Here is a 25,000-nt window from a genome sequence, read left to right as displayed (position 1 = left end):
CTCTCTCACACACACACACACACACACAAATCTTACGTTCATCGTGTACAATCTATATTCTTTGAGTTTTAAATTAAGAGGAACGGGGAAAGAAAATTATAAAAATGAACAGTGACGTGTGTGTGTGTGTGTGTGTGTGTGTGTGTGTGTGTGTGTGTGTGCCAAACAGCTAGAATAAATAAATAAACGAGATACGTCAGGCTCACTGCACCGTAAAATGAAAATAAACACTAAAATAAAAAGCTGATTAAAACGCGAGAAACAGAAACTATAAATATTTAATTTTTTTCAATAAACAATAAAATATAATAGTAAACAACAGGTGCATAGTCAGGGGTTAACGCACCGTATCAACTAAACATTTTTTTCTTTCTTGTCTGTCTGTCAACTTGACCGAGAGCCGCTGCGTCACTGTTTACTTTCGGTTGCGTTCGCGGTCATGCAACAACGTCAATCCGCATTTTACTTTCCTTTACCTGATTTTCTGCGCTTATTTTATTGATTTACTAACTCATACATTTACTTATTTTACTTATTTTATTGCATTTTTAACTTATCATTTATTTATTTATTTATTTATTGCATTTTTTTACTTTAACCAGCTTTATGTGCAAGTTCAAACAGCATTCTTCCTTTTATTTTCTTTCTCTTTTTCGATTTTAATATCAGTAATCCGCATTTTTTCTTCATTTACCTTTATTTTTTTTTTCATTTACTTTACCATTAACAACCTGCATCTACTTTTGTTCATTTTTATCCATTTACTGTTATTTACGTTCTGAATTTTTCTTCCTAGTTCTTCTTTGCCTTTTACTCCTGACCCGATTTTTTTTTTTTTACAGCTTTGCGTTTTTCTTAACTGGTTTTATAATCCAAGTTCAACCAGCATTTTTCCTCATTTTTTTTTCTTTTTTTTTTTCATTCTTTACTACAGACCCGCTTATTTTCCTTTTTTTGTATTTTTTTTTCCTGCCACTGACTTTTTTTAAATTCAAGCAAAAAAAAAAATCCTGGCAGCTATTTCACCAGTTTTCCTTAAAATTATTATTATTATTATTATTATTATTATTATTATTATTACGACTACTACTACCACCACAACTCTCATTTTCCTTTCTTTTCTTTTTTGGTCTTTGTGTGTGTGTGTGTGTGTGTGTGTGTGTGTGTGTGTGTGTGTGTGTGTGTGTGTGTGTACTATACCCACACCCCACAATGGCGCACCGGTCTGAATCCACACAACATCTCAATATTTATCACTCGCAAATTTTCCACGTCAATCTGACATCAGTTCCGTATATTTTGACTTCCTTTGAGTTCAGACTTCCTTTGACTTCATTTTCTCACAGGTACATTCTTACTTTATTTTTTAAGAACATTTTGACTTTGTTTCTAAGCATTTTTGACCTCCTTTTGACTTCCGATTCTCAAAGATATATGTTAACTTCATTTTTACGTATATCTTGACTTCCTTTTGACTTCACAGGTATTTTCTGACAATTTTCTTACTGGCATATATATATATTTTTTTGGACATTTTCTCATGTTTTTTTGGCTTCCTTTTGACTTCATTTTAGGTATATTCTGATTTCATTTTAGGTATATTTTGACTTCCCTCTGACTTCAATTTAGGTATCTTTACTTCCTTTTTACTTCATTTTAGGTATACTGACGACTTTTTGACTTCATTTTTAGGTATATTTTGACTTCCTCCAGACTTCATTTTTGGTACCGTATATTTTGACTTCCTTTTAGGTATATTCTGACTTCCTTTTGACTTCATTTTAGGTATACTGACTTGACTTTTTAACTTCATTTTTAGGTATATTTTGACTTCCTCCTGACTTCATTTTAGGTACCGTATATTTTGACTTTCTTTTAGGTATATTTTGACTTCCTTTTGACTTCATTTTAGGTACCGGTATATTTTGACTTCCTTTTGACTTCATATTCTCAAGTATATATTTATTTTCTCAGGCACATTTTTAAATTTATCATGACACTTTGTCATGTGTATTTTGACTTCAGTTTGGAATATTTTGACTTCATATATCACTGGAGAGGAACTTTTTGACTTCCCACACCAGACAATGGCGCACTGGTTTGAATTCACACAATACTCAAATACTTATCACTCGCATATTTCTTCATTTTGACTTCATTTTAGCAAAGAGGGTAATACTGACTTCATTTTGACTTCACCTCACTGACTTCAAATCTCACATGCATTTTTTGAATGCTTCCTTACTTCATTATTGACTTCACCTTTCCACAGTCATATTTCGACTTCCCTTTGACTTCATTTTCTCATAAGCATATTTTGACTTCTCTTTGACTTCATTATCTCACTGGCACATTTTGACTTCCTTCTTTATTCATTTTCTCACAAGTATAGTTTTACTTCTTTCTGACCTCATTTATCACAGGCATCTTCATTTTGACTTCATTTTCTCACAGGGATGTTTTGAATTCATTTTTGACTTCCTGGAATCCCAGCGACACTGATATCCAAATACTTATGACAGTTTATTTTTTTTAATCTTTGTATTCCTACCCTACTCAAAATCCAAATATTTATCACAGGCGTTTAATTTTTTTGAATTCCTTGTATTCCTACCCCACCCAAAATCCAAATATTCATCACAGGTACGCTGAATTAATTTTGACTTCCTTACTTTCTAATGCAATTAAAATCCATATATTAATCTCAGGCATATTTTGGATTCCTTTTTGAATTCCTTCCTCCTCCGCCTTAGCCCCAGTGACCCCGTAGCCTGGTCTAGCCTCGGACCCTACGCTCAGGATTCCCAGTGTGGCCAGTTTACTCTGTCAATAGTACGAGCTGGTGTTTCTCTCGCTCTCTCTCTCCGTGTGTGTGTGTGTGTGTGTGTGTGTGTGTGTGTGTGTGTGTGTGTGTGTGTGTGTGTGTGTGTGTGTGTGTGTGTGTGTGTGTGTGTGTGTGTGTTTGAGAGAGATGGGAATGATACCTTCTATCTTTTCTCCACCTTTCTTCCTCCTCCTTCATCTCCTTCCCTCTATCTCTCCATCTCCCTCCCTCCATTTTCTCCCCTCCCACTAATCCTTCCTTCCAACTTCTCTTCCTCCCTCCCTCCCTGTATTCCCTCCACTTTCCTCCCTCCCTTCATCCCTCCATTCTTCCACCTCTCCACCTCCCTCTTCTCCTCCTCCCGCCATTCCACCTCCTTCCTTCCACCTGCACATTCCTCCACCTCTCTCCCCCTACCTCCCTTTACCAAAACCTCCCTCTCAATCCCTTTCCTAAACCTATCCTCCCCTCTCTCTCCCTACCTAAACCTCTCTCTCTCTATCTCTTTTCTCCTACCTAATATTCCCTCTCCCCCCCTCTCTCTCCCTACTTAAACCTCCCCCCCCTCTCTCTCTCTCTTCTAACTAATATTCTCTCACACTGTCTCCACCTCCGTCCCTCTATTTCTCTTCTCCCTTCATTTCTTCCCTCTCACTCCATCTGCCTGACTCCATTCTATCTCTCCTCCATCTCCACTGACTCCATTCTCCCTCTCTCCCCTCCACCTCCACCTTTCACTTTCACCTGTATAATTGCCCCTCACTGTGAACCGGCGCCACCTCCCCAACTCGTTCCCTTACACCTGATTTGAGAGAGAGAGAGAGAGAGAGAGAGAGAGAGAGAGAGAGAGAGAGAGAGAGAGAGAGAGAGAGAGAGAGAGACGACAAGGAGAAGGAGACTAAACATAAAAAAATGAAAATAAAAAAAAATAGTGGAGTTCAATGTACAGAAAAAATCGCGGAATGGGAAGTGTTACGACGCACCCAAAGCTATCTATAATACGGGCCTGTTTTCATATAATTAAGCCAATTATCATGCAGCCATTTATCCTTCAATCCTTTATCGAGGAATCAGGAGCGTTGGGGTTCGAGGCTAGACTAAATCGCGGAGAAAGAGGTGTTACCCAAAGCCATCAATAATACGATTCGGTGTCTCCATATAATTAGAGGTGTTACCCAAATCCACCTATAATACAACCCTGTGTCTCCATATAACTAAGCCGATCATCATGCATTCGTCTATCATTCAATCCTTTAAGGTAGTATCGCTAGTGTTGGGGCTGGAGATTATAGGCTACTCAACCCAGACATTAAAGGCGGCCTCAGATGATAGGTCCTGAGTGGCATTTTACACGTATCTGCAATAATCCCAACCATCCTTCAGAATTATACCCGTACGAGACTGCCAATGGGAGCGTCATAACTCAATATACATGAAAAAAAAAAAAAGAAAGAAAGAAAGTAAACCTCAAACCATGAAATAAAAAAAATCTAGATGCCAACTTCCCCCCACCTCTGTTCATCCTGGGCACACTGAGCCAACTCCCCACTGCCTTGTCCATCCTGGCGTGTGAGAGGTGGCGGATCAATAAATAAAAAATAAATAAATAAATAATATACAAAGATGCCAACTTCCCCCCACCTCTGTTCATCCTGGGCACACTAGACAACTCCCCATAGCCTTGTCCATCCTGGCGTGCGAGAGGTGGCGGATCAATAAATAAAAAAATAATATACAAAGATGCCAACCTCCCCCCACCTCCGTTCATCCTGGGAACACTAGGTAGCTCCCCATTGCCTTGCCCATCCTGCAGCTCCCCATTGCCTTGCCCATCCTGCAGCTCCCCATTACCTAGTCCATCCTGCAGCTCCCCATTGCCTTGTCCATCCTGTATCTCCCCACTGCCTTGTCCATCCTGGGGTGTGAGGTGCCGGATCCTTTACCTCGCTCACTGACCCCTAACGATGACCTCAGGTAAGCGTGGCCAGTAAAAGTGTTTAGGAGATTCTTTTATAACCACCTATACTGTCGCCTTCGTTAACAATTTTTATATTAACTTTATTTTAGTTTTTAAAATGGGTGGTTTCGTTAACATTTTTTTTTATATGTGAGCAGATTATATGAGAGAGAGAGAGAGAGAGAGAGAGAGAGAGAGAGAGAGAGAGAGAGAGAGAGAGAGAGAGAGCAACTACAGGGTGGAAAAAAAAATGTGGATTCCTGCGCGTGTGTGATGCAAGTCTTCTGCTTTTCCGACGTTGCCACATTACCATAACAAAGACGATTTTTTTTACTCCCCCCCCTTCTCTCTCTCTCTCTCTCTCTCTCTTTCTCTCTCAATATCAGTGCCGGGGTTTCGTGCTTTGGAACTGGGCTTTGAGGATGTTTTAAATTAGGAGATGAAGGAGAACAGTGAATATAAATTAACATGGGAGAGTTAGTTTGCTCTCTCTCTCTCTCTCTGACAAAATACCCAACTACGGTCTCCCTGCTTCCATTATACGATTTTACTCAGGTCGCAAAATAAAGTGAGTGGATGTTGCACACTCTCACTAACCCTTAAGAATCTTTTTCGATATATTTAATACTTTTGATATAACCATTTTAACTTTTTACGTTCGCTGAAGTACATCTATTTTACTCAAACTCCCTTAAGATTATTATTATTATTATTATTATTGACATTATCGTTTTTAGGCTCCCACGAGAAAGTGAACCCAGTGGACTGGAGAAAACAAGCATTACTAAATTTGCTCTCAAGTTGCCATGATTCGCTAGAGAGAGAGAGAGAGAGAGAGAGAGAGAGAGATTCTTTTCCTCTAGCCTTCTCTTTCCCATCTCAAACCTCTCATCGTCTCCCTCTTTCAATTTTCTTTTCCCTTGTCCTAAATTTACTCTTCCATTCCTCCCTCTCATCTTTTCATATTTTGTCTTCTTTCCTCCATCCTTCTCCTCCCCACACTGCTATTCCTCTGTCTTCTCTTCCTCCCCCTCATCCCTCCGCCCAAGCCTTTTTTCCTTCTTTCCTCCCTCCTCCCAAGGCCTTCATCCCTCCAATCTCCCCCTCTCCTTTCCTCCATCATCTTCTTCTTCTTCCCTCCGTCCCTCCACCTTTCAACACTTCTTTTCCTCCCTCTTATTCCTCAGTCTTCTCCCTTTCTCCCTTCTTTCTTCACCCATTCTCTTCCTCTTTCCCATTCTTCCTTATCCCTGGTCTCCCTCCTCCTCCATCCCCCCCTCTTCTCCCTCTCCGTCCTTATCCACTCTTCCATATCCCTGTTCTCTCTCCTCCTCTCTCCCTCCTCCGTCCCTACCTCCTCCCCCTTTCTCTCCCATTCTTCCATAGATTTCATGTCCTCCCTCCTCCTCTCCCTCCTCCCTCCATCTTCTCCCGCTCCTTCCTCTCTCCCATTCTTCCATATATTTCTCACTCTCTTCCTCTCTCCCCCCCCATCTCCACCTCTACATCTTCCCCTCTCAATTATTCCACATCCCTGTCTTCTCTCCTCCTCTCTCCCTCCCTCCAATTTCCCCTCCATCTCAGAAGCATGGAGGGAGGGAGAAAAAAGGGTGTTAGTGGAGGCAAAGTCGAGAAGGAAAGCATCACAGTCGACGCCATTATGCAAATTGGATCTAGGGGTTGTATTCCTAGTGGCACAGGGGGCTTCGTAAGACCTCTTCCTCAGCGATTTATTTTGTACATTACACCTCAGTATTGTACGTTACTGATGCAAACTATACAAAAGTACGGTACATAACACACAGGCAATTCCGGGCACAGAAAATAAAAAGAAAAAAAGAAAGAAGATAAAAACGAAAAGAAAATGAAATAAAATGAAATATAAGTGAAAAAGAAAACTCAGTGCAAAAAAAAAAAGAAAACGAAAAGAAAAAATATCAAGAAAAAGAAAACTATTTAGGCAGGACCTTGAAGAAAACACAGCTATACATTACGTTTTTTCTCCCGTTTTTTCTTCATTTACAAAAGAGAAGGTTTAATGGCCGCCAAGGACCGTACCCACTGACGTCTCGGCCATAATAAGAACTGGTAAACAAAGTCGATTATACGAAATCTGGTGCTGGAGGGGTCGCCTTCATGTGGTGGCACTGATATAACGGGGCGACGCAACTGCCTGGATATACACACGTCACTCAGCTACTTCCCAAACTCCCGAAAGGAGGATGGTGGACTGCAGAGACAGTTTAAGCCTGCAGTTCACCGGGTTCACGATTCAGATGAGGCAACAACAACATAAGCAACCACCACCACCACCACCACCACCACTACTACTACTACTGCTGCTGCTGCTACTCTACTACTACTACTACTAATAATAATAATAATAATAATAATGTTTTGAGACAACACGGCTACGAATTAAACTCTTTTCTTTCTAGTCGTCTTAATTTAAAACAAAACCCATTACGGAATGCAAGTACAGATGTTAATACCAAATCATCGCCGAAAATTAAGCCTGGTACCGAAGTCTCCTACGTGACAGGAAGGCGCCATTAGATCAGGCAGGCTGGTTAGAGTTACCAAATACCGCCTTTAATCTTTTTCTCTTATTTTTGACCTAACTTTCTTCTTAGCTTATCCACCAACACGGAAAAAAGAAAAAGAAAAAAGAAAGAAAGCTGGCAGTAAAGCGTGAATTTCTGTGCCCGTCTGTGTGTTGTTCATGTGGGAGCCTTTGGGAGAGGGAATGAAGGGAGTGTTAATTAGACAGGTCCTTAGTTACCAATAATTAATTTTTCTCTTCATCCTAATCCCCTTCCTTACCCACCAACACAGACGTAAAGAGAAAAAAAAGTCAAACGCCATAACTCGTGTGATTTTCGTGCCATTCTGTGTTGGTCCTGTGGGAACGTTTGGAAGGGGAAAAAATAGGGAGTGTAGATTGGATGGTGGCGGGTTCGGGAGGTGGAGACGAGAGCAATGGTTTTTATACTGAAATGACATACACGCAAACAGGAAACCTGACTGTATGATGTGTGTGTGTGTGTGTGTGTGTGTGTGTGTGTGTGTGTGTGTGTGTGTGTGTGTGTGTATTATTTTGTTGAATTACTTCTTCAAACCACTTTTCCCCACACCCACAGGGGCAGCAAAATATAGTGCTTGTCCCTGTGTCATTCTCTTCTTTGCTCCCTCCCTCACTCAGTTATTAAGACTGGCATCCAGGCTGGCTTATGGGAAGAGTGTTAGGAAAACTGAACTTTGAACAACGGCAGACCTCCCCTCCCCGGGCCAGGTTTCAGGCAGAGTGGGACTTTCCAGCGCCACCCCCTACGGGGGCGGCGGACCCCGGCTGTCCCACCCAAAACCGTCAATGACATTTTTTACCAAAGGACACTTTTTTTTTTTTTTTTTAAATCAATGTTAGAGCTTCATTAGCGTACTGTTATAAGGATGGTGTGATCATGACTGTTCTCATCAGGGGGGTGGGGGTCGATGCTCTCGGACAGGGTTGTTATGCAGAGTGAAAGTTTTTAACAGAGGAACATGAAATTTTGCACACTGACAAATGTTCATCCAGGCCAGGCTTAACCTCTTTGCGCCATGCGTCCTCAATATGGGACGGAACTGGGAGTTTTCAAAATTTAATAAAGAAGGGAACCCCCGGGGAGGGACCTATGAGCTTCGCGACTACGAGCCAACACGCGGAGGGCGGTGTGCCTAGCACCCTTCCAGCAAAATCCCTCACACAGCAACTCCAGGAACTAAGGGGTTAAGGAAGAATGGAACTACCGTGGGTTACCACTCAAGGAAGAAGGGGTGACTCCCAAGGGTCCCGGCAAAGTCATGCACATCCTCTCTCTCTCTCTCTCTCTAGTCTACCCTCCTCCATCCCCTCTCCTCCTCTACCCATTATACCTATTACTATGACGGCCAAACCTCCTCAGCATAGATAGGTGTGCAGAATCTATGTAACTCTCCATCTCCGCCCCTGCCGTGGGATTCCTATAGCCCAATTATGGACAAGTGTGGTTAGTGGGGCTCGAACCACGCCCAAAACCTACGCCCAACGCCCTAAAAAACTGAAGGTTTTGTGTGTGTGTGTGTGTGTGTGTGTGTGTGTGTGTGTGTGTGTGTGTGTGTGTGTGTGTGTGTGTGTGTGAGAGAGAGAGAGAGAGAGAGAGAGAGACCCTAATTTCAGCAAAAAACCTAATCCCACCAGTATAATCCTAAATACCCACATGGTCTACTTCACTCAACATCATAACGAATTAATGGAAGGATTTACAGTGGCATTCTGAGTAGCTATGGAGATTACGCAACACATCCTGGTTAGCGATTCATTCTTACATCTCAGTACCGGCATCCTTTTATGTCACTGGTATGTACTGCTACAGAGGTACTAAGAATATTATTATCTCCGCCAAGGAAGGTGGAGGAGGTTATGTATTCACCTATGTCTGTCTGTCTGTGGGCCATAGATTAACCCCTGAATACAACGCTAGTCACGAAGAAGTGCTATGGAATGGATGTTGAGCCATAGCAGTGTCTTATTCAGCCACTGAGGAAAGGATGTTGTGCCATAGCAGTGTCTTACTCTGGCACTAAGGCTGCGTTAAATTAGCTGAAAAAGGATATAGATCTGGGCCAAATTAAGCTGAAGGCAGTACGGTATAGAAATTCACTCCCCATATAATTTCCATTTCCAAAACCGGCCCTGTTTTGTAAGAAGGATTTGAATTTGATGCGATCCGATTACCTGTGTTCAGAACTGCTGGATCGTGGTGGATATAATTAGGAAGGGATTGTGTGTGTGTGTGTGTGTGTGTGTGTGTGTGTGTGTGTGTGTGTGTGTGTGTGTGTGTGTGTGTGTGTGTGAAAAACAACGTCCTCGGTCTGCAGAGCTAACAATGCGACTCGACATTCTATGCGATATATTCTGTACTATACCATATATATTTTATACTATACATATTCTGTACTATATAAGCTGAACTACCAGGAAAAAGTCATATATTGTGTTATTTTTTTTCTTATTCGTTCTTGCTATCTAGAAACGAATTTACTATGAGACTATTAGAACTGAAGCGGTTAGAATTTGAGTACTATCGACTGGCAGAAGTAAGACCATCATCATCATCATCATCATCTTTTCTTTGCCCTTACCTATAGTTCACATCATCCCTACCTCCCTCCCCCCCCCTCTCTCTCTCTCTCTCACACACATTTTCCGTACTCAAAGACCGTCACCTTATAAAAACTAGCCCCATATAAGATCAACAACAGGTTAAAAAAAAAAAAGACTTGCTATGTACAGGGAGGTGGAAAAGTTCGCACATTTTTTCACTGCGTCTACTTCACACTGGGGTATGTCCGTCACTATCTTCCCTGACGCTCTATCTATTTATCTATCTATCCACTTACCTACCTATCTATATATTAGTAGAGGAACATACTTGTCTTCTCAACTCCGGGAATATTAGTCGAGAGAGAGAGAGAGAGAGAGAGAGAGAGAGAGAGAGAGAGAGAGGAGGAGGAGGAGGAACAACAACAAGAAGTAAAAGAACAAAAAGACAAAGAAGATCAAGATGATGATGATGATGATGGTGATGGTGATGATGATGACGACGAAGAGAAAGAGAAAGATTTGCCAAACTTCTGTCCCCTACTGTTCTCTTTGGCTGCCCTTTTGAAACCTGCTACGAGATAAAGGGAGAGTTGTTTTATCTTTATTTTTTTATCTTCGTTACCCCTTCAATTCTCCTTCTTTGTTCATAGCTAAAGGTTGGAAGAGAGTGGACCTTTTAAGTCAACTGTTTTTAGCTGCTCTCTCTCTCTCTCTCTCTCTCTCTCTCTCTCTCTCTCTCCTGCTGCTGCCTATTATCATCATCATATCTTTGTCCTTAGTTCGTTTTCATCTCTCTCTCTCTCTCTCTCTCTCTCTCTCTCTCTCTCCTATACTGACCTTTTACTTCTGCCCCTTTGACCAAGGAATAAGTTTTTCTATCAAGGCTGGACCACCATCGCTAGGATTAAGTCTCTCTCTCTCTCTCTCTCTCTCTCTCTCTCTCTCTCTCTCTCACACACACACACACACACACACACACACACACACACACCTTAACCCAGTACATCACCAGGATCATCACCATCATCATCATCATCAACATCACCACCATCATCATCATCATCATCATCATCACCATCATCATCGTCATCATCATCATCACCATCATCATCATCTTTCACCATCATCATCACCACCACCATCATCATCATCATCACCTCTCCATTCCTACAGGCATGACTAATATGGCTTCTTATCATCATCATCATCATCATCATCACCATCATCATCACCACCACCATCATCATCATCATCAACTCTCCATTCCTACAGGCATGACTAATATGGCTTATCATCATCATCATCATCATCATCATCATCATCATCATCATCATCATCATCATCATCACCATCATCATCATCTTCATCATCATCATCATCATCACCTCTCCATTCCTACAGGCATGACTAATATGGCTTCTTATCATCATCATCATCATCACCATCACCATCATCATCACCTCTCCCTTCCTACTGGCAAGACTATGGCTTCTTAAATACACAAGTAAAATTATTCCGCTTAAAAAAATGACTTAATTGGCAATAACCGAATCTTATTATTTCTATTCTTTGCCTTGTAACCATTTCCCGTCTTTAGTGTCAGTGCAATTACCGCAACTACCACAACTACCACCATCATAACTATCAACTACCACCACTACCACAACTACCACCATCACAACTCTCAACTACCACCACTACCACAACTAACACCATCACAACTCTCAACTACCACCACTACCACAACTAACGCCATCACAATTATCAACTACCACCATCACAACTATCAACTACCATCACTACCACAACTAACGCCATCACAACTATCAACTACCACCATCATAACTATCAACTACCATCACTGCCACAACTATCACCATCACAATTATCAACAACCACCACTACCACCATCACAACTATCAACAACCACTACCACAACTACCACCATCATAACTATCAACTACCACCCTCACAACTATCATCAACCAAAAATACTGCCACTACCACTACCATCTCAACTACAACTTCTAGTACCACAATCACCTACCACCAACACCGCCACCACCATCACCACTACCAAGGCCCTAGCCACAACAACTACCACTATCACCACGACCCACCAATTCCACAACTACCCCTCACCACAACCACCACTCCCCACAACCACATCAACCACAACTACAACCATTGCCAAAACTACACTTCACCACAACCACCACTCCCCACAACCACATCAACCACAACTAGCCTACCACCATCGCACAGCTACCCCTTCCCACAACCACGTCAACCACAACTACCACCATCACCACAACTACCCCTTACCACAACTACCCCTCCTCACAACCACAACAACCACAACTACCACCATCGCCACAACTACCCCTCATCACAACCACCACTCCCCACAACCACATCAACCACAACTACCATCATGGCCACCCTCCCCACAACCACCACTCCCCATATCAACCACAACTACCACTATCAACCACAACTACCAACATTTGTCAAGGTTATGGATGCTGTCCTTGAATTCCCCTGGCAACCGCGCCCTCCTTGAAATTTTCCTCCAACCTCCTTCATTCATTTCCTGTTCTTCATTCATTCACTTTTTTTCATTCTGGTTCTCCACTTCATTTGCTCACTCACTCTTTCTTATTTCTTTAGTCTTCGTTCAACTTTAAAATGCTCTCTTATCTTTCCTAATCTCACTCCGTTTTTCTTATTCTATCGTTTCTCTCTTCATTATTTTTTTCATTAATACTGGTCTACTTCTTCCTTCACTTTTGTCATTAATTTTAACATCATTCTTCGTTATTTTCTTCTTTCATCAGTATTTTCTCCCTCATTCCTTCCTTCATTTTCTCCTTCATCTCTTGTCATTAGTACACTGCTCCTTCCTTCATCGTCATTCATTAATACGTTCCTCCTTCATCATTATTCATCACATTTATCCTCTTTCCTTCATTCTTCCTTTTCCAATTTTAACTTCATTCTTCTGTTCTTCTCCTTTATTCACTGCTTCATTACTCGATTCATCCTTTCTCCCTCTTTCATTCTTACTACCTCTCCTTCACGTCTTCCTTCGTTCCTTCATTCTTTCCCTACTTCATTCCTCCTTCATTCAGTAATTCATTTTTCTTTTTCCTTTATTTATTAACCAATTTTCCATTAATTTCATCCTTCTTCAACCTTTATCCTTCTTTCACAATTAATTTCTGTATTTCAATTTCGTTTACCCCTATTTCTTATTCTGTTCTTTCTATTTTCATCATTCATTCCATCAATTCTCTAGTCCTTACCTCACTATTGATTATCACAGTGACTCTCTCTCTCTCTCTCTCTCTCTCTCTCTCTCTCTCTCTCCCAAGACCCTGGTGTAATCGGGGTGTTCCTAACTCTCACGACCTGTTTTGCATGCGTTCACGACTACACACACACACACACACACACACACTCACACACACTCACACACACACACACACACTCACACACACACACACACACACACACACACACACACACACTCACACACACTCACACACACACACACACACTCACACACACTCACACACACACACACACACACACACGATTCAACATCCACAAACAGTACTGAAAGACGCCGTTTTCACATAAACTCCTGGTTATTGATGAATATTTATATGGACAAAGAAAGATAGATCAGAAAGAGACAGAGAAATATACAGAAAGATAAGTAGATAAAACAAAGACTGAGATATAAACAGATAGATACGAAAGACAGACAGGTAGATGGAGAGACATAATAGGCAGATAGATAGACAGGGAAACATAATTAGGCAGACAGGTAGCCAGGTAGGTATGTAGATAGATAAAACACAGATAGTTAGCAAGGTCAAACTATAACATCCTCGTACTGAAGGGGTTATGGTATCACCTAATTGCCTTGTTATCCTGGCGGGGTCATTAAGAGGGCAATTTTATCACCTTGTTTGGAGCAATTAGAGATACCTTGATTGTTTGACCTGTATGCTGTGGCCTTGAGAGAGAGAGAGAGAGAGAGAGAGAGAGAGAGAGTGTGTGTGTGTGTGTGTGTGTGTGTGTGTGTGTGTGTTCACATTTGCATAAAGTATGAGAGAAAGCTCGTGAGTAATCTGCTGGAAAAAGTCATGTGTGTGTGTGTGTGTGTGTGTGTGTGTGTGTGTGTGTGTGTGTGTGTGTATAATAATGGAGAAGGCAATTTTACACCCAGTTAGAGTAAACAGAGCATACGCAGGAAAACTTTTACTCGCAGGCTAATTATGAAGAGAGAGAGAGAGAGAGAGAGAGAGAGAGAGAGAGAGAGAGAGAGAGAGAGAGAGAAATCAGTAATTCTTGACATATTAGCGGAAATTACTTTGAAGACGGAGTGATAATGTGGTTTGATTCACTCCTGGAACTCTCTCTCTCTCTCTCTCTCAGGAAATGGGTGTACGCGGATGTAGCCCAGATGGGAATAAGGCTTTGAGTGTGAATAACAGAGTGAGTCGGGGTGTGGGTGTGAACAGGGTAAAGGAAGTGAGTCAGGTGTGTGTGTGTGTGTGTGTGTGTGTGTGTGTGTGTGTGTGTGTGTGTGTGTGGTAACGAGTAAGTGAGTATGAGTAACGATTGGCATGAGTGAAGGACGGCATGGGAGGGTTGCCTATAGCTTCGGGTGTGCATGGGTAGGGATGTGTACAGCTGTTAGTATGGGTAGGGATGCCAGTAGCCGAGTGTGTGTAGGGCCGAGGGGTAATAGTGGATGTAACTGGGTATGAATAAGGGATGCTTGCATGTTGCGTATAGGTGGGTGAGGATGGGGTGGGTATGGGTGAGGATGGGTATGAGTTGGCATGGGAGAATATAAGACCATAAGAGCATAAGACGAGAGGATTACTGCAGTAGGCCGGTTTGCCCATGCTAGGCAGCTCCTAGAAGAATAACTGAACTACTAGAATGAGATAAGGATAGCAAAGAAGAAGGCTCTCCTCCGCCCTCCAAACCCTCCAGCCGAAGCCGGTAAGAAAAAGTCAGAAAGAACACCAAGCAGTACTGAAAAATTGGCGTGGACATTTTATAGGAAAGTGTGAAAGGAGAACAAGAGAAAGTAGATATGAGTGTTAAATCGATATGGGTATGGGAAGGTATGAGTAAGCAACACGAATATGATGACAATGGGGCTGTTATGGGTGAGGGTAGGTATGGGTGTGGGTGAGTCATGGATATGTGTGTGAGGCATGGGTGAATGTGCGTGAAGACAGGCGTGGGTATGGGTGGGTAATGGGTATGGGTATGGGAGGGTATGATTAAGGACACGAAGACAGCATAGTCGTGTGTGGGGTATGGGTGGGTCATGACGATAGGGTTGGAAAGGGTCACAGGTCATTAGGCTTGTATATACACTTAATTACCCATCTGAGGCAATATATATGCTAATCACGAGAATCATTAACCTCTTCATTGCCTTAATCTATTTAATCATACTTTTACTCCTGCCAGACAATCTCATTCAGCATGGAGTGACTGCTGTGTGTGTGTGTGTGTGTGTGTGTGTGTGTGTGTGTGTGTGTGTGTGTGTGTGTGTGTGTGTGTGTGTGTGTGTGTGTGTGTGTGTGTGTGTGTGTGTGTGTGCGTGTGTGTGTGTGTGTGTGTGAGAGAGAGAGAGAGAGAGAGAGAGAGGAAGGTCACATACTGTAGGTGATGATGGGCGTGAGGAAGAGCGTGGGTGTAGACTGGAGCGGGGGAGGTAAGGGAGGGGTCCTTACTACACACCGGCCCACACGGAAACACCTCACCTCTCTGGAATTTACCTGTCTTGCTTCACATCTGGCTACACTAATTATTTCAACATCTAACTAATTTGTCTCCTTGTACACCTGTTATATCCGACTTTCCCTTTCTGTAATTTATCCCCCAACACACACACACACACACACACACACACACACACACACACACTGCCTTCCTTACACTGCCACACAATACCTAACTCTGGATCCCAACACACCTGCCCTCCCTCTTTGCTTAATTGTTCGTCTCACCTGTGTATCACTTTGCAACACACCTGTTTTACTCATTAATTTCCACACCGTACCCGCCTTCTCTAACCTTCATCAATAAACACCTGCTCTTATTTCTAACACACCTTGTCCCCACACACCTGCCACTTAACTAAAATCCCACACCTGTCTTCCTCATTTCAATAGCTACCCCATTGTACAACTGTTTTACTAATTAGTTTCCAGAACACACCTGCCTCTCCCTAACCTTTATTACATCACGCCTGGTCATATTCTGAACACACCTTTCTCACACGCACACCTGCCAATTAACTAACTACACACCTGTCTTATTCACCTCTACGCCTTCGTCTCGTACTTGCCTGAATATAAACGAACTAGTGGCGTGAAAGACTTCGTAACCTCTTTTTCTCCTGCGATTTCTTGTACATAATACACTTTTATACTCTCTCTCTCTCTCTCTCTCTCTCTCTCTGCAGGATGAGCCAGAGGTCGAGCAAGTGTCCGTCCTTTCCTTGACCTTTTGACCTTTTCATCCCAGACTGCAGGACTCTCTCTCTCTCCTTTCACCCCTGCTTCGTATTTTATTTCTTCTCCACCATATCCTCTCCTCTCCATTTTTTCTTTCATCTCCGTTTCTCTCTCTCTCTCTCTCTCTCTCTCTCAATACTCCGTTCTTCTCTTCACCCTCTTCTTATGTTCCTTCGTTCTCTACCTGATTCAACCTCTCTCTCTCTCTCTCTCCCACACACACACACATATTCAAGTGACTCCTATCATTATCACTTCATCGCGCCAATAAACACACTGAATTAACCTTTACAATTTTCTTCCATTGGGTAGTGGAAGTGGTCAGTAGTTGGTGTGTGTGGGGTGTACAGTATAATTAGAGAAAAACAACATATACACCGTTAATTACCAGAAAACCTTGCTGAGTATTAATGAGCCTCGTAATTACTGTGCCAAGAGTAATGGGAACAATAATTAATTCAAGTACTAAGAGTAATATCACTTGTAATTAATAATAATCAACTTATGAAAACAATAAAAATACAATAATGATAATAATAATAACCACTCTCAGGCCTAACATCAACAACATCCTTCAATAATATCCGCACCCAATATGACACAATACTAGGCTACGTACTATCCTTACAGATGATAGGATGTAGCAAAGACATAAAAGAATTTCAATTGTTATTACCGTATTATTTTGCTAAATTGCTGGCGTTCAGACCAAATAATTCAAATGCTATCATATATATATATATATATATATATATATATATATATATATATACACAGTATATATAACGGCCATACCACGTTGAGTACACCGCTTCCCGTCCGATCAGCGAAGTTAAGCAACGTTGGGTCTGGTTAGTACTTGGATGGGTGACCGCCTGGGAACACCAGATGCTGTTGGCATCCCTACGTGTCAAGTGGGGTTGGTGGAGGATTAGTGCCCCTCCCTGTAAAACAATTAACTCTAAGCCGTTGGCCACCCCATTTGGGATACATGGCGTCTGGCAATGGATGGATATATATATATAATGGAAGGAAGAAAGAATCAAAGGCCAGAGGCCCCCAAGACTGGTCCTTCCAAGAAAGACATAAAATAACAGAGAACCAAATTCAAGATGTGTTCATTTCAATATGCCTGGACACACTGCGTTTAAAAGACTGGAGACCATGTATACCCTAATGGGTAAACCTATATGTATACACCAACTGCAGAACAAACAAGCCGTAAGGTCGACTGCAGCACCCGTTCTCCCTACAACCTCACCTTTAAGGGCCCTATCTCAGTGTCCGTCCGAGGTCGCAACCCACACGCGACAGAGAAAGTGACGCCATTCCTTCTTTGGCCTGGCAAGGGAAGGTGCCCACGCTTCTGTCTCCACCCCTATTACCGGTTCTCAGCGAAAATGTCAACTAAATACATAAAATATTCACACTTTCTTTAACTGTATGAATTAGGATGCATATTTTACCCCCTTCACCTCCAGGATGCCGTTCATAAAACAGTAAATGAATAAATACATACATACATAAACAAAATCGTCCACTGTTAATCAACTGCCTAATAAACTAATAAAAATAAATACATAAATGAACTTGTCCACTGCTAATCAATTCTCTAAAAAATAAATAAAATACATCTAATAATTTTCCGGTTAAATATAATAAATCCTATAATCCTAAGCCAAATACTATCACCAGACTGCTCCTTTACTTCTGAGCTGAATTTTATCACTGATGCTCCTTTACTATGAACCTATATACTGAACTGTTCCCGTATTACTCTGCTAAATACTGTACTGCTCCTTTATTACCAAGCTAAATCCTATAAATGAGCGGCAGAGTAAAAAAAAAAAAATAAATGTCATTGGATTATAATCAATAATAAATGGTTCAAAACTTCTATAAGATTACAACTATCCTTATCTCTTATCTATAATCTCACGCCTTCTGTTCGTGAGAGCCGACTGACTTTACAAATATTGATAAAAACACCTCACAAAGCTTTTAAAATTACAGACCAACTCTTATCTCTGTTATCAAATTATTTCAAGGCTCCTGTTCGTTATACTGGCTCTTATAATTATCAAAACCCACCCAACCACATACACAGGTTTGCTTACCCATTTTTTCAAAGTCATACCCCACACACACACACAGGCTTGTTTACCCATTTTTTCAAAGCCGTACCACACACACACACAAACACACACAGCTTTGTATTTACTCTTTTTCCAGAAGTCGTACAACACACACACACACACACACACACACACACACACACACACACACACACACACACACACACTTCGAACATAACCAAACTTGCCTTTATCTATTCATCAATAATTTCAATGCAACACTTCTCTTAAAATTACTTGTGTAGCACTAACTACCCCATCAACTTCAACGCTCCTTTTTTTTCATATTGGATGACGGGATTTCGAATTTGTATAGTACCAATAAGTACGAAGACCAATATAACGAAATTTTATATATTCCAATGTTCATACCGTTACTATAATCCGTTCCCTTTAACTTGGCCCCCATTTTCAACCTTTTTCAACTTATTTCACGCAGCTCAAAGGCGGAAAAAGACAATACTATAGCTCAATACATAGTCTGTAGCACTTCTTCGTGACTGTCATCATATCCTAATCTGTTAGAGCTCAGCACTCAAGATGGAGGGATGGTAATTCTAGGCCAAGGTATAAAGAAGAGAATAAAGTACCTCTATTTTCACGTTAATGGGAAAATTACTTATACGCATCCAACACAAACACAATCCAATAAGCAAGAGACTATTAAGATAAACCCATTTATTCCACAGCCTGGTACTGGAAAGGGACGCCTTCACACGGTGGCACTGATAAGCTTGGAAAACATCAAAAACAAGACCACCACCAACAACAACAACAACATCAACAACATCAGTAACATCAACACCAACGACCAGGTATAAAATATAACTTCTCACTACCAACTAAATCTCGCTCGAATTTCAAAATCCTGCTCATTTATGCACGACTGTGTAATCTTAGAGTGTTACATATCTTAATCATGATATCAAGTCCATTAGTTACTTCAAAAATCATAAGTTTTTACAGGTTTTACAACTCGCAAATATAGTCATTTTCAATGCATCTGTTAACATGCATGGAAAATCATTAACGTATATACGGTATTCTATATAATTCTGCCTTTCATATAGATAGATAGATAGACAGACAGATGGGTCCTAAAGCTTAAACTCTATCTTGCACATTCTTCTCATGTTTCCCCCTTGCCCAACGCCATGAAGTATGTATAAAGTGAATGCAATGTATGAAGAATGTATGAAGTAACTGCATTTCCTTCCTCTTGCCTCGGCTTCCTCTGCTTAACGAGTGATATCGGTCTTTGTCAAGTCGGCTCAGTCTTTACTGTTTCGCCACTGTATTTAATTCATTCATTATATTCTTGTTAAAACTACACGTAAATTAGTGTCATATTTGCGTTATTAACTGTAGTGTTAGTAATAGGCTGACATAAAAACACCGCATATCATATCCCGAATTGTAATATAACACAGAGACCGCCATTTTTTATTTCTATTTCCCTTGAAAAACTATGCGTAAAGCAATGTTATTTTTGTTACTAATTAGTGATAAAATGGATTGGCTTAGGTGTAGCAGCGTAATGTTATGAAAATATATACAAAATTCCGAAATGTTTGATAGCAATGAGATCATATTTTTTGTATCTATAATTTTCAACCAAAACTGTACATAAATTATTATTATTTTCGCGTTACTAATTAATGTTCAAAATGCGCTGGCGTAAAATTATGAAAAATATATATATAACCCCGAACTATTAGATTATACCGAGGTCGTCTTTATGGTGTCTATAAATGTCTAAAACTTCAATTATTTCAGCATTAATAATTACGGTGTTGCAAATGGGTAGGCGTGGTATCAGAAATAATTATATAAAACTCGGACTATATAGACCAAACTCAAATTGCATTTTTTTTTTTTAATCAACACAGTAATTTCCTAACTAAAATGATGCCTAAATGCGTGTTATTTTTGCGTTATTAAATGTAGTTCAAAATGGATTAGCATAGCAGCATGAAAAGTGTATATAAAATGCCGAAGTGTTTGACTGCAGCGAGATCTCCCGACTCCCCTGTTGCACACCCACGCTCAGGGATTTCAACACTGCAACACCAAGTAATCTTACCTTCGAGGCCAGAAGACCGAGGAGCAAAATCCAAAATGGCTGCCAGAGCTTCCCCTCCATGTTGTCTAGGGGCGGGAGTTCCTCGAAAAAGCCACTAGATAGATCTTAATCAGGCGTTTATCACACTGCCATGGACGAACACACACGGATAAGGGACACACAACCTCTCCCCCCACTGGCTCTTCCTCCACTGATGATTCTGGCTTGCGCTACCCGTCATGGCCCGCTGAAGTCCCACTGCCAACAACCTCTGGAATATAAATGTAATTACGTTATTTTCACAGCCACACTAAGCTCGAACAACAGGAGCTAAAAATTTCAAAGATATTCTACACATTATTAAACCTTTTCAGTATGGATAAAATGTTGTCTGACTGCATAATCTGAAAATATTGATGAGGAAATGTGTTGATGGATTTGCAAAAGTTGCCAAGTTCTTTTTCTCCATCTTCTCCCCAAGCCAGCATCTTAACCCCTTCAGAAAAATGACGCCCTTTTCAATTTTTTCCTATGTGTAGACGTCGTTTAATTTTTAGCTATTTTCAGACGATTTTTTCAGCTCAGGGAAGACTTTGTGCTTGTACCTCTCAGTACAAGAAATCTCCCCCCCCCAAAAAAAAAAAAAAATGACAACACGAAAGCAAATCTAAGTAGCAAGAATAGGACCCCCAAAAGTCATATCCTCATATAAAAGAAAGCCTTCAAAAACTAATAAAAAGAAATAAATAATTCAGCATGAATAATGACATAAGTCCTCGGTGTGAAGGAGTTAATACCAGGATACTCCTCGGTATTCTTCTCGATGTATGCAAAAAACACCAACAAGAATACAGACTAACTTCAAGGATGCTGGTCAAGATGATGATGATGATGATTAATATTATTATCATTAATATTAGCCTATTAGTACTACTACTACGAGTACTACGACTACAACTACTACTACCATTACTACTGCTACTACTACTACTACACTTTGCATGATTTAAACGCATACGAGAAATATTACTGTTATACCTGATTATCTTCCCACTTTCACGTATGTAAAATAAGTTAAATATATATATATATATATATATATATATATATATATATATATATATATATATATATATATATACACAGAACTATGCAATTTCCATAAGTAATAAATCTCGGCAAAATATAATACGCTAGTGTGTGTGTGTGTGTGTGTGTGTGTGTGTGTGTGTGTGTTAAATCTCCACCCAGTGCGTTCAAGGGATTTAAATCGTATTCTCATTGGCTTTAATAGCTTCGTAACACTTCCTCTTAAGTGATTTATCCTGTATACTGTCATTGCTTTGTATGTTTATATCAATTTAAAATCGTATGCAGCAATAATCCACAGGAGGATACTGGGACGTGCAAAATAAATCGCTCAGGAAAAGGTGTAACGAAATATCCAGAACGACTTAGAATAAAACGTACGATGATGCATGGACTGGTGTAAAGGGTTACCAACACGGATGGATTGATGGAGGAATGGATGTAGAGACTTAGGGGGTAGGATAGATGGATTGATGAATGTACAGGATTTGGATGGATGGATGGATGGTTGTACGTTGGCTAGATGGCTAGGATGGTGGATGGATACGGATGGATGGATGAAAAGAAAGAGATGATTACAAAGATGGATGGATGGATGGTTGTATGTAGATGGTTTGGATGATGGATGGATACGGATAGAGGGATGGAATGAGACAGGATTATAACGATCAACTCTACCGTTACTGAAAAAGGGGAAAGTGAACAATTAAGAGTTTCTCAATGATTATAACAATTGTTCATTTACTGCACCTCGTTCAACAATTATGGCAGTGTGCTGGTTTAAGATTATTATTATTATTATTATTATTATTATTATTATTACTACTACTACTACTAATCTGAAAATTCTTAATACCTATTGCTATTAACGTACAATAACAATGATACCATAATAATACCGTAATAATAATAATAATAATAATGCGTCATCACTATCATTATTTCCTTATCCCCTTACTACTACATAACAACAATGTGCCGAGTCAAGCCTGCGTTCATGTGTACCTCAATGTGTGTGTGTGTGTGTGTGTGTGTGTGTGTGTGTGTGTGTGTGTGTGTGTGTGTGTGTGTGTGTGTGTGTGAAGTAGAAACGCACACAACTCTGACCTCCCATGGTTACCCACGCGTATCTTCCGCCATACAGCCTTTTACGTGTGTGTGTGTGTGTGTGTGTGTGTGTGTGTGTGTGTGTGTGTGTGTGTGTGTGTGTGTGTACGGAAGACTAAGTGCCTACGTGTGCTGAATGTCTATGTGCGTCTACAGGTGAAGGAGGGGACGCACCTGGCCTATCCAATTAACACACTCCATATACACTCCCTTTACCATACCTATTGTCGGGTTGTTTTCACCTGACGGACCTGGGCAAATCTCACGAAATATATGAAGTCGTAGATGCATGAAAATCGATAAGCTTCAGTTACGGCGAGGAAATTAATCTCCTTGGTTATTAGTCGTCAACCCTCCAAGCTACCTACACCTGGCCATCAACTGAGGTGCAAGGAGTTAGGGATCTCTGAAGACTAAACATGCTATAGTAACGTACAGAGATAGAGAGTTCACAGATGAATGAAGAGATGGATAGACAGGCTGACAGATAGACTATATGGTTGATAGATGGATGGAGACAGATAGGTAGGTTGATGGATGGATGGATGGAAGGATGGACGGGTTAAGTCAATGGTAATCTCCGTCACATTCCTTCAGCATACCTAACCAGTCCATTCACATACAGAGACAGATATGGTAAGCAGGTTGATATACAGTAGATGGCCAGAGAAAAATATAAATTAGTCAATCGCTTGTATCTCTGCTCGGTTAGTCAGTGTTTTTATCTCTGCTACGTTAGTCAAAGATTTATTCTGCATATAGCCAGAGTCGGTAATACGGATGGGCGCGCGCGCGCACACACGCGCGCACACACACACACACACACACACACACACACACACACACACACACAATCAATGTCATACCACCTACACACACCACACCATGCATACCCCCCACACACCACACCAATGCCATACTTCCCCCCCACACACCACACCAATGCCATACTTCCCCCCCACACACCACACTAATGCCATACTTCCCCCCCACTCACCACACCAATGCCATACCCCCCACACACCACACCAATGCCATACTTCCCCCCCACACACCACACTAATGCCATACTTCCCCCCCACACACCACACCAATGCCATACTTCCCCCCCACACACCACACCAATGCCATACTTCCCCCCCCCACACGTACCAATCACACACACACACACACACACACACACACACACACACACACACACACACACACACACACACACACACACACACACACACACACACACACACACACCACCTTCAGCAGTTGATATGTGTGGGAGTGTGTATGCGGGCGACGCACTAATTCAACATTTAGATGATACGGTAAATGGAGTCATGGGAGTTTGCAGTGTAGGTCCGTGATTAGAACCCCTCAACTCTCTCTCTCTCTCTCTCTCTCTCTCTCTCTCTCTCTCTCTCTCTCTCTCTCTCTCTCCTAGATACACAAGCAAGCTAATCACAACGGTACACTTGTGCCAAAAAACCCGAACGCATAACTGATTTTTCTTCCACCTACTTTATAAACTTACTTCGCCATCTTCCCTCGGGATATGAGACAACTTTAAAAGCAGTCATATTAGGCTTTATATCGCGTTTCTTAATAATAAGTTATCGAGCGGCTCCTTGATTTAAAAAAAAAAAATCAAATATTTATAAAGCGGAACGAGTTGAAAGAAAAAATATACCTGAGTTTGCTATTACTGAACAAATAAACTACTAAAAAAAAAGCAAAAAATAAATGTCTACAGTACAGTACCACTGACAGTCAAGGTAGTCCATCACACACACACACACACACACACACACACACACACACACACAAAATGCGTCCTCAAAAACTGTACTGTACAGCAGAACGAGTTGACCCTCCCCCCAGAAAAATGTCCCTTGGAAGACAATTTTTACAATCGACCAATAAAACTCAAATAAAAATAATAAAAATCCAGGAAAAGAAAAAAATGGACAGTATCTTTAGTTCCAAAAATTGATGCGTTCTCAAATATTTATGGAGCAGAAAGGGTTGGAAAAAAAGTACCGGATCCAAAATGATTTACTCTGTCCATCATCATTACGCGGACATTTGGCGGGAGAATCACGTTTTGCGGGAAGCTTGACTGATTCTTTCGCGGATTTTTTTCCTAGACTTCC

General features: G+C 41.0%; 1 protein-coding gene and 1 non-coding gene across 2 annotated transcripts in view; one reads left to right on the top strand and one right to left on the bottom strand.

Moving 5' to 3' along the window:
* The window catches only part of LOC145409639 (uncharacterized), a 193,643-nt gene extending 172,895 nt beyond the window's left edge, over window positions 1–20,748 (bottom strand). Inside the window, exon 1 of the mRNA XM_080279990.1 lies at window positions 20,679–20,748. Within this exon, the coding sequence (XP_080136116.1) occupies window positions 20,679–20,738 (60 nt within the window). The 5' untranslated portion in view covers window positions 20,739–20,748. The remainder of the gene's footprint in view (window positions 1–20,678) is intronic.
* LOC145409709 (5S ribosomal RNA) lies at window positions 17,242–17,360 on the top strand. The gene has a single exon (XR_013899156.1). It is a non-coding gene; the product is annotated as a 5S ribosomal RNA (ribosomal RNA).
* Window positions 20,749–25,000: the final 4,252 nt, after the last annotated feature.

The sequence above is a fragment of the Coenobita brevimanus genome, chromosome 82 (genome assembly GCF_032717465.1).
Source record: "Coenobita brevimanus isolate Jiangsu-jjx chromosome 82, ASM3271746v2, whole genome shotgun sequence".
Lineage (NCBI taxonomy): Eukaryota > Metazoa > Arthropoda > Malacostraca > Decapoda > Coenobitidae > Coenobita > Coenobita brevimanus.
The sequence above is the reverse complement of the archived record's forward strand: the minus strand, read 5'-3'. Positions and strand labels throughout refer to the sequence as shown.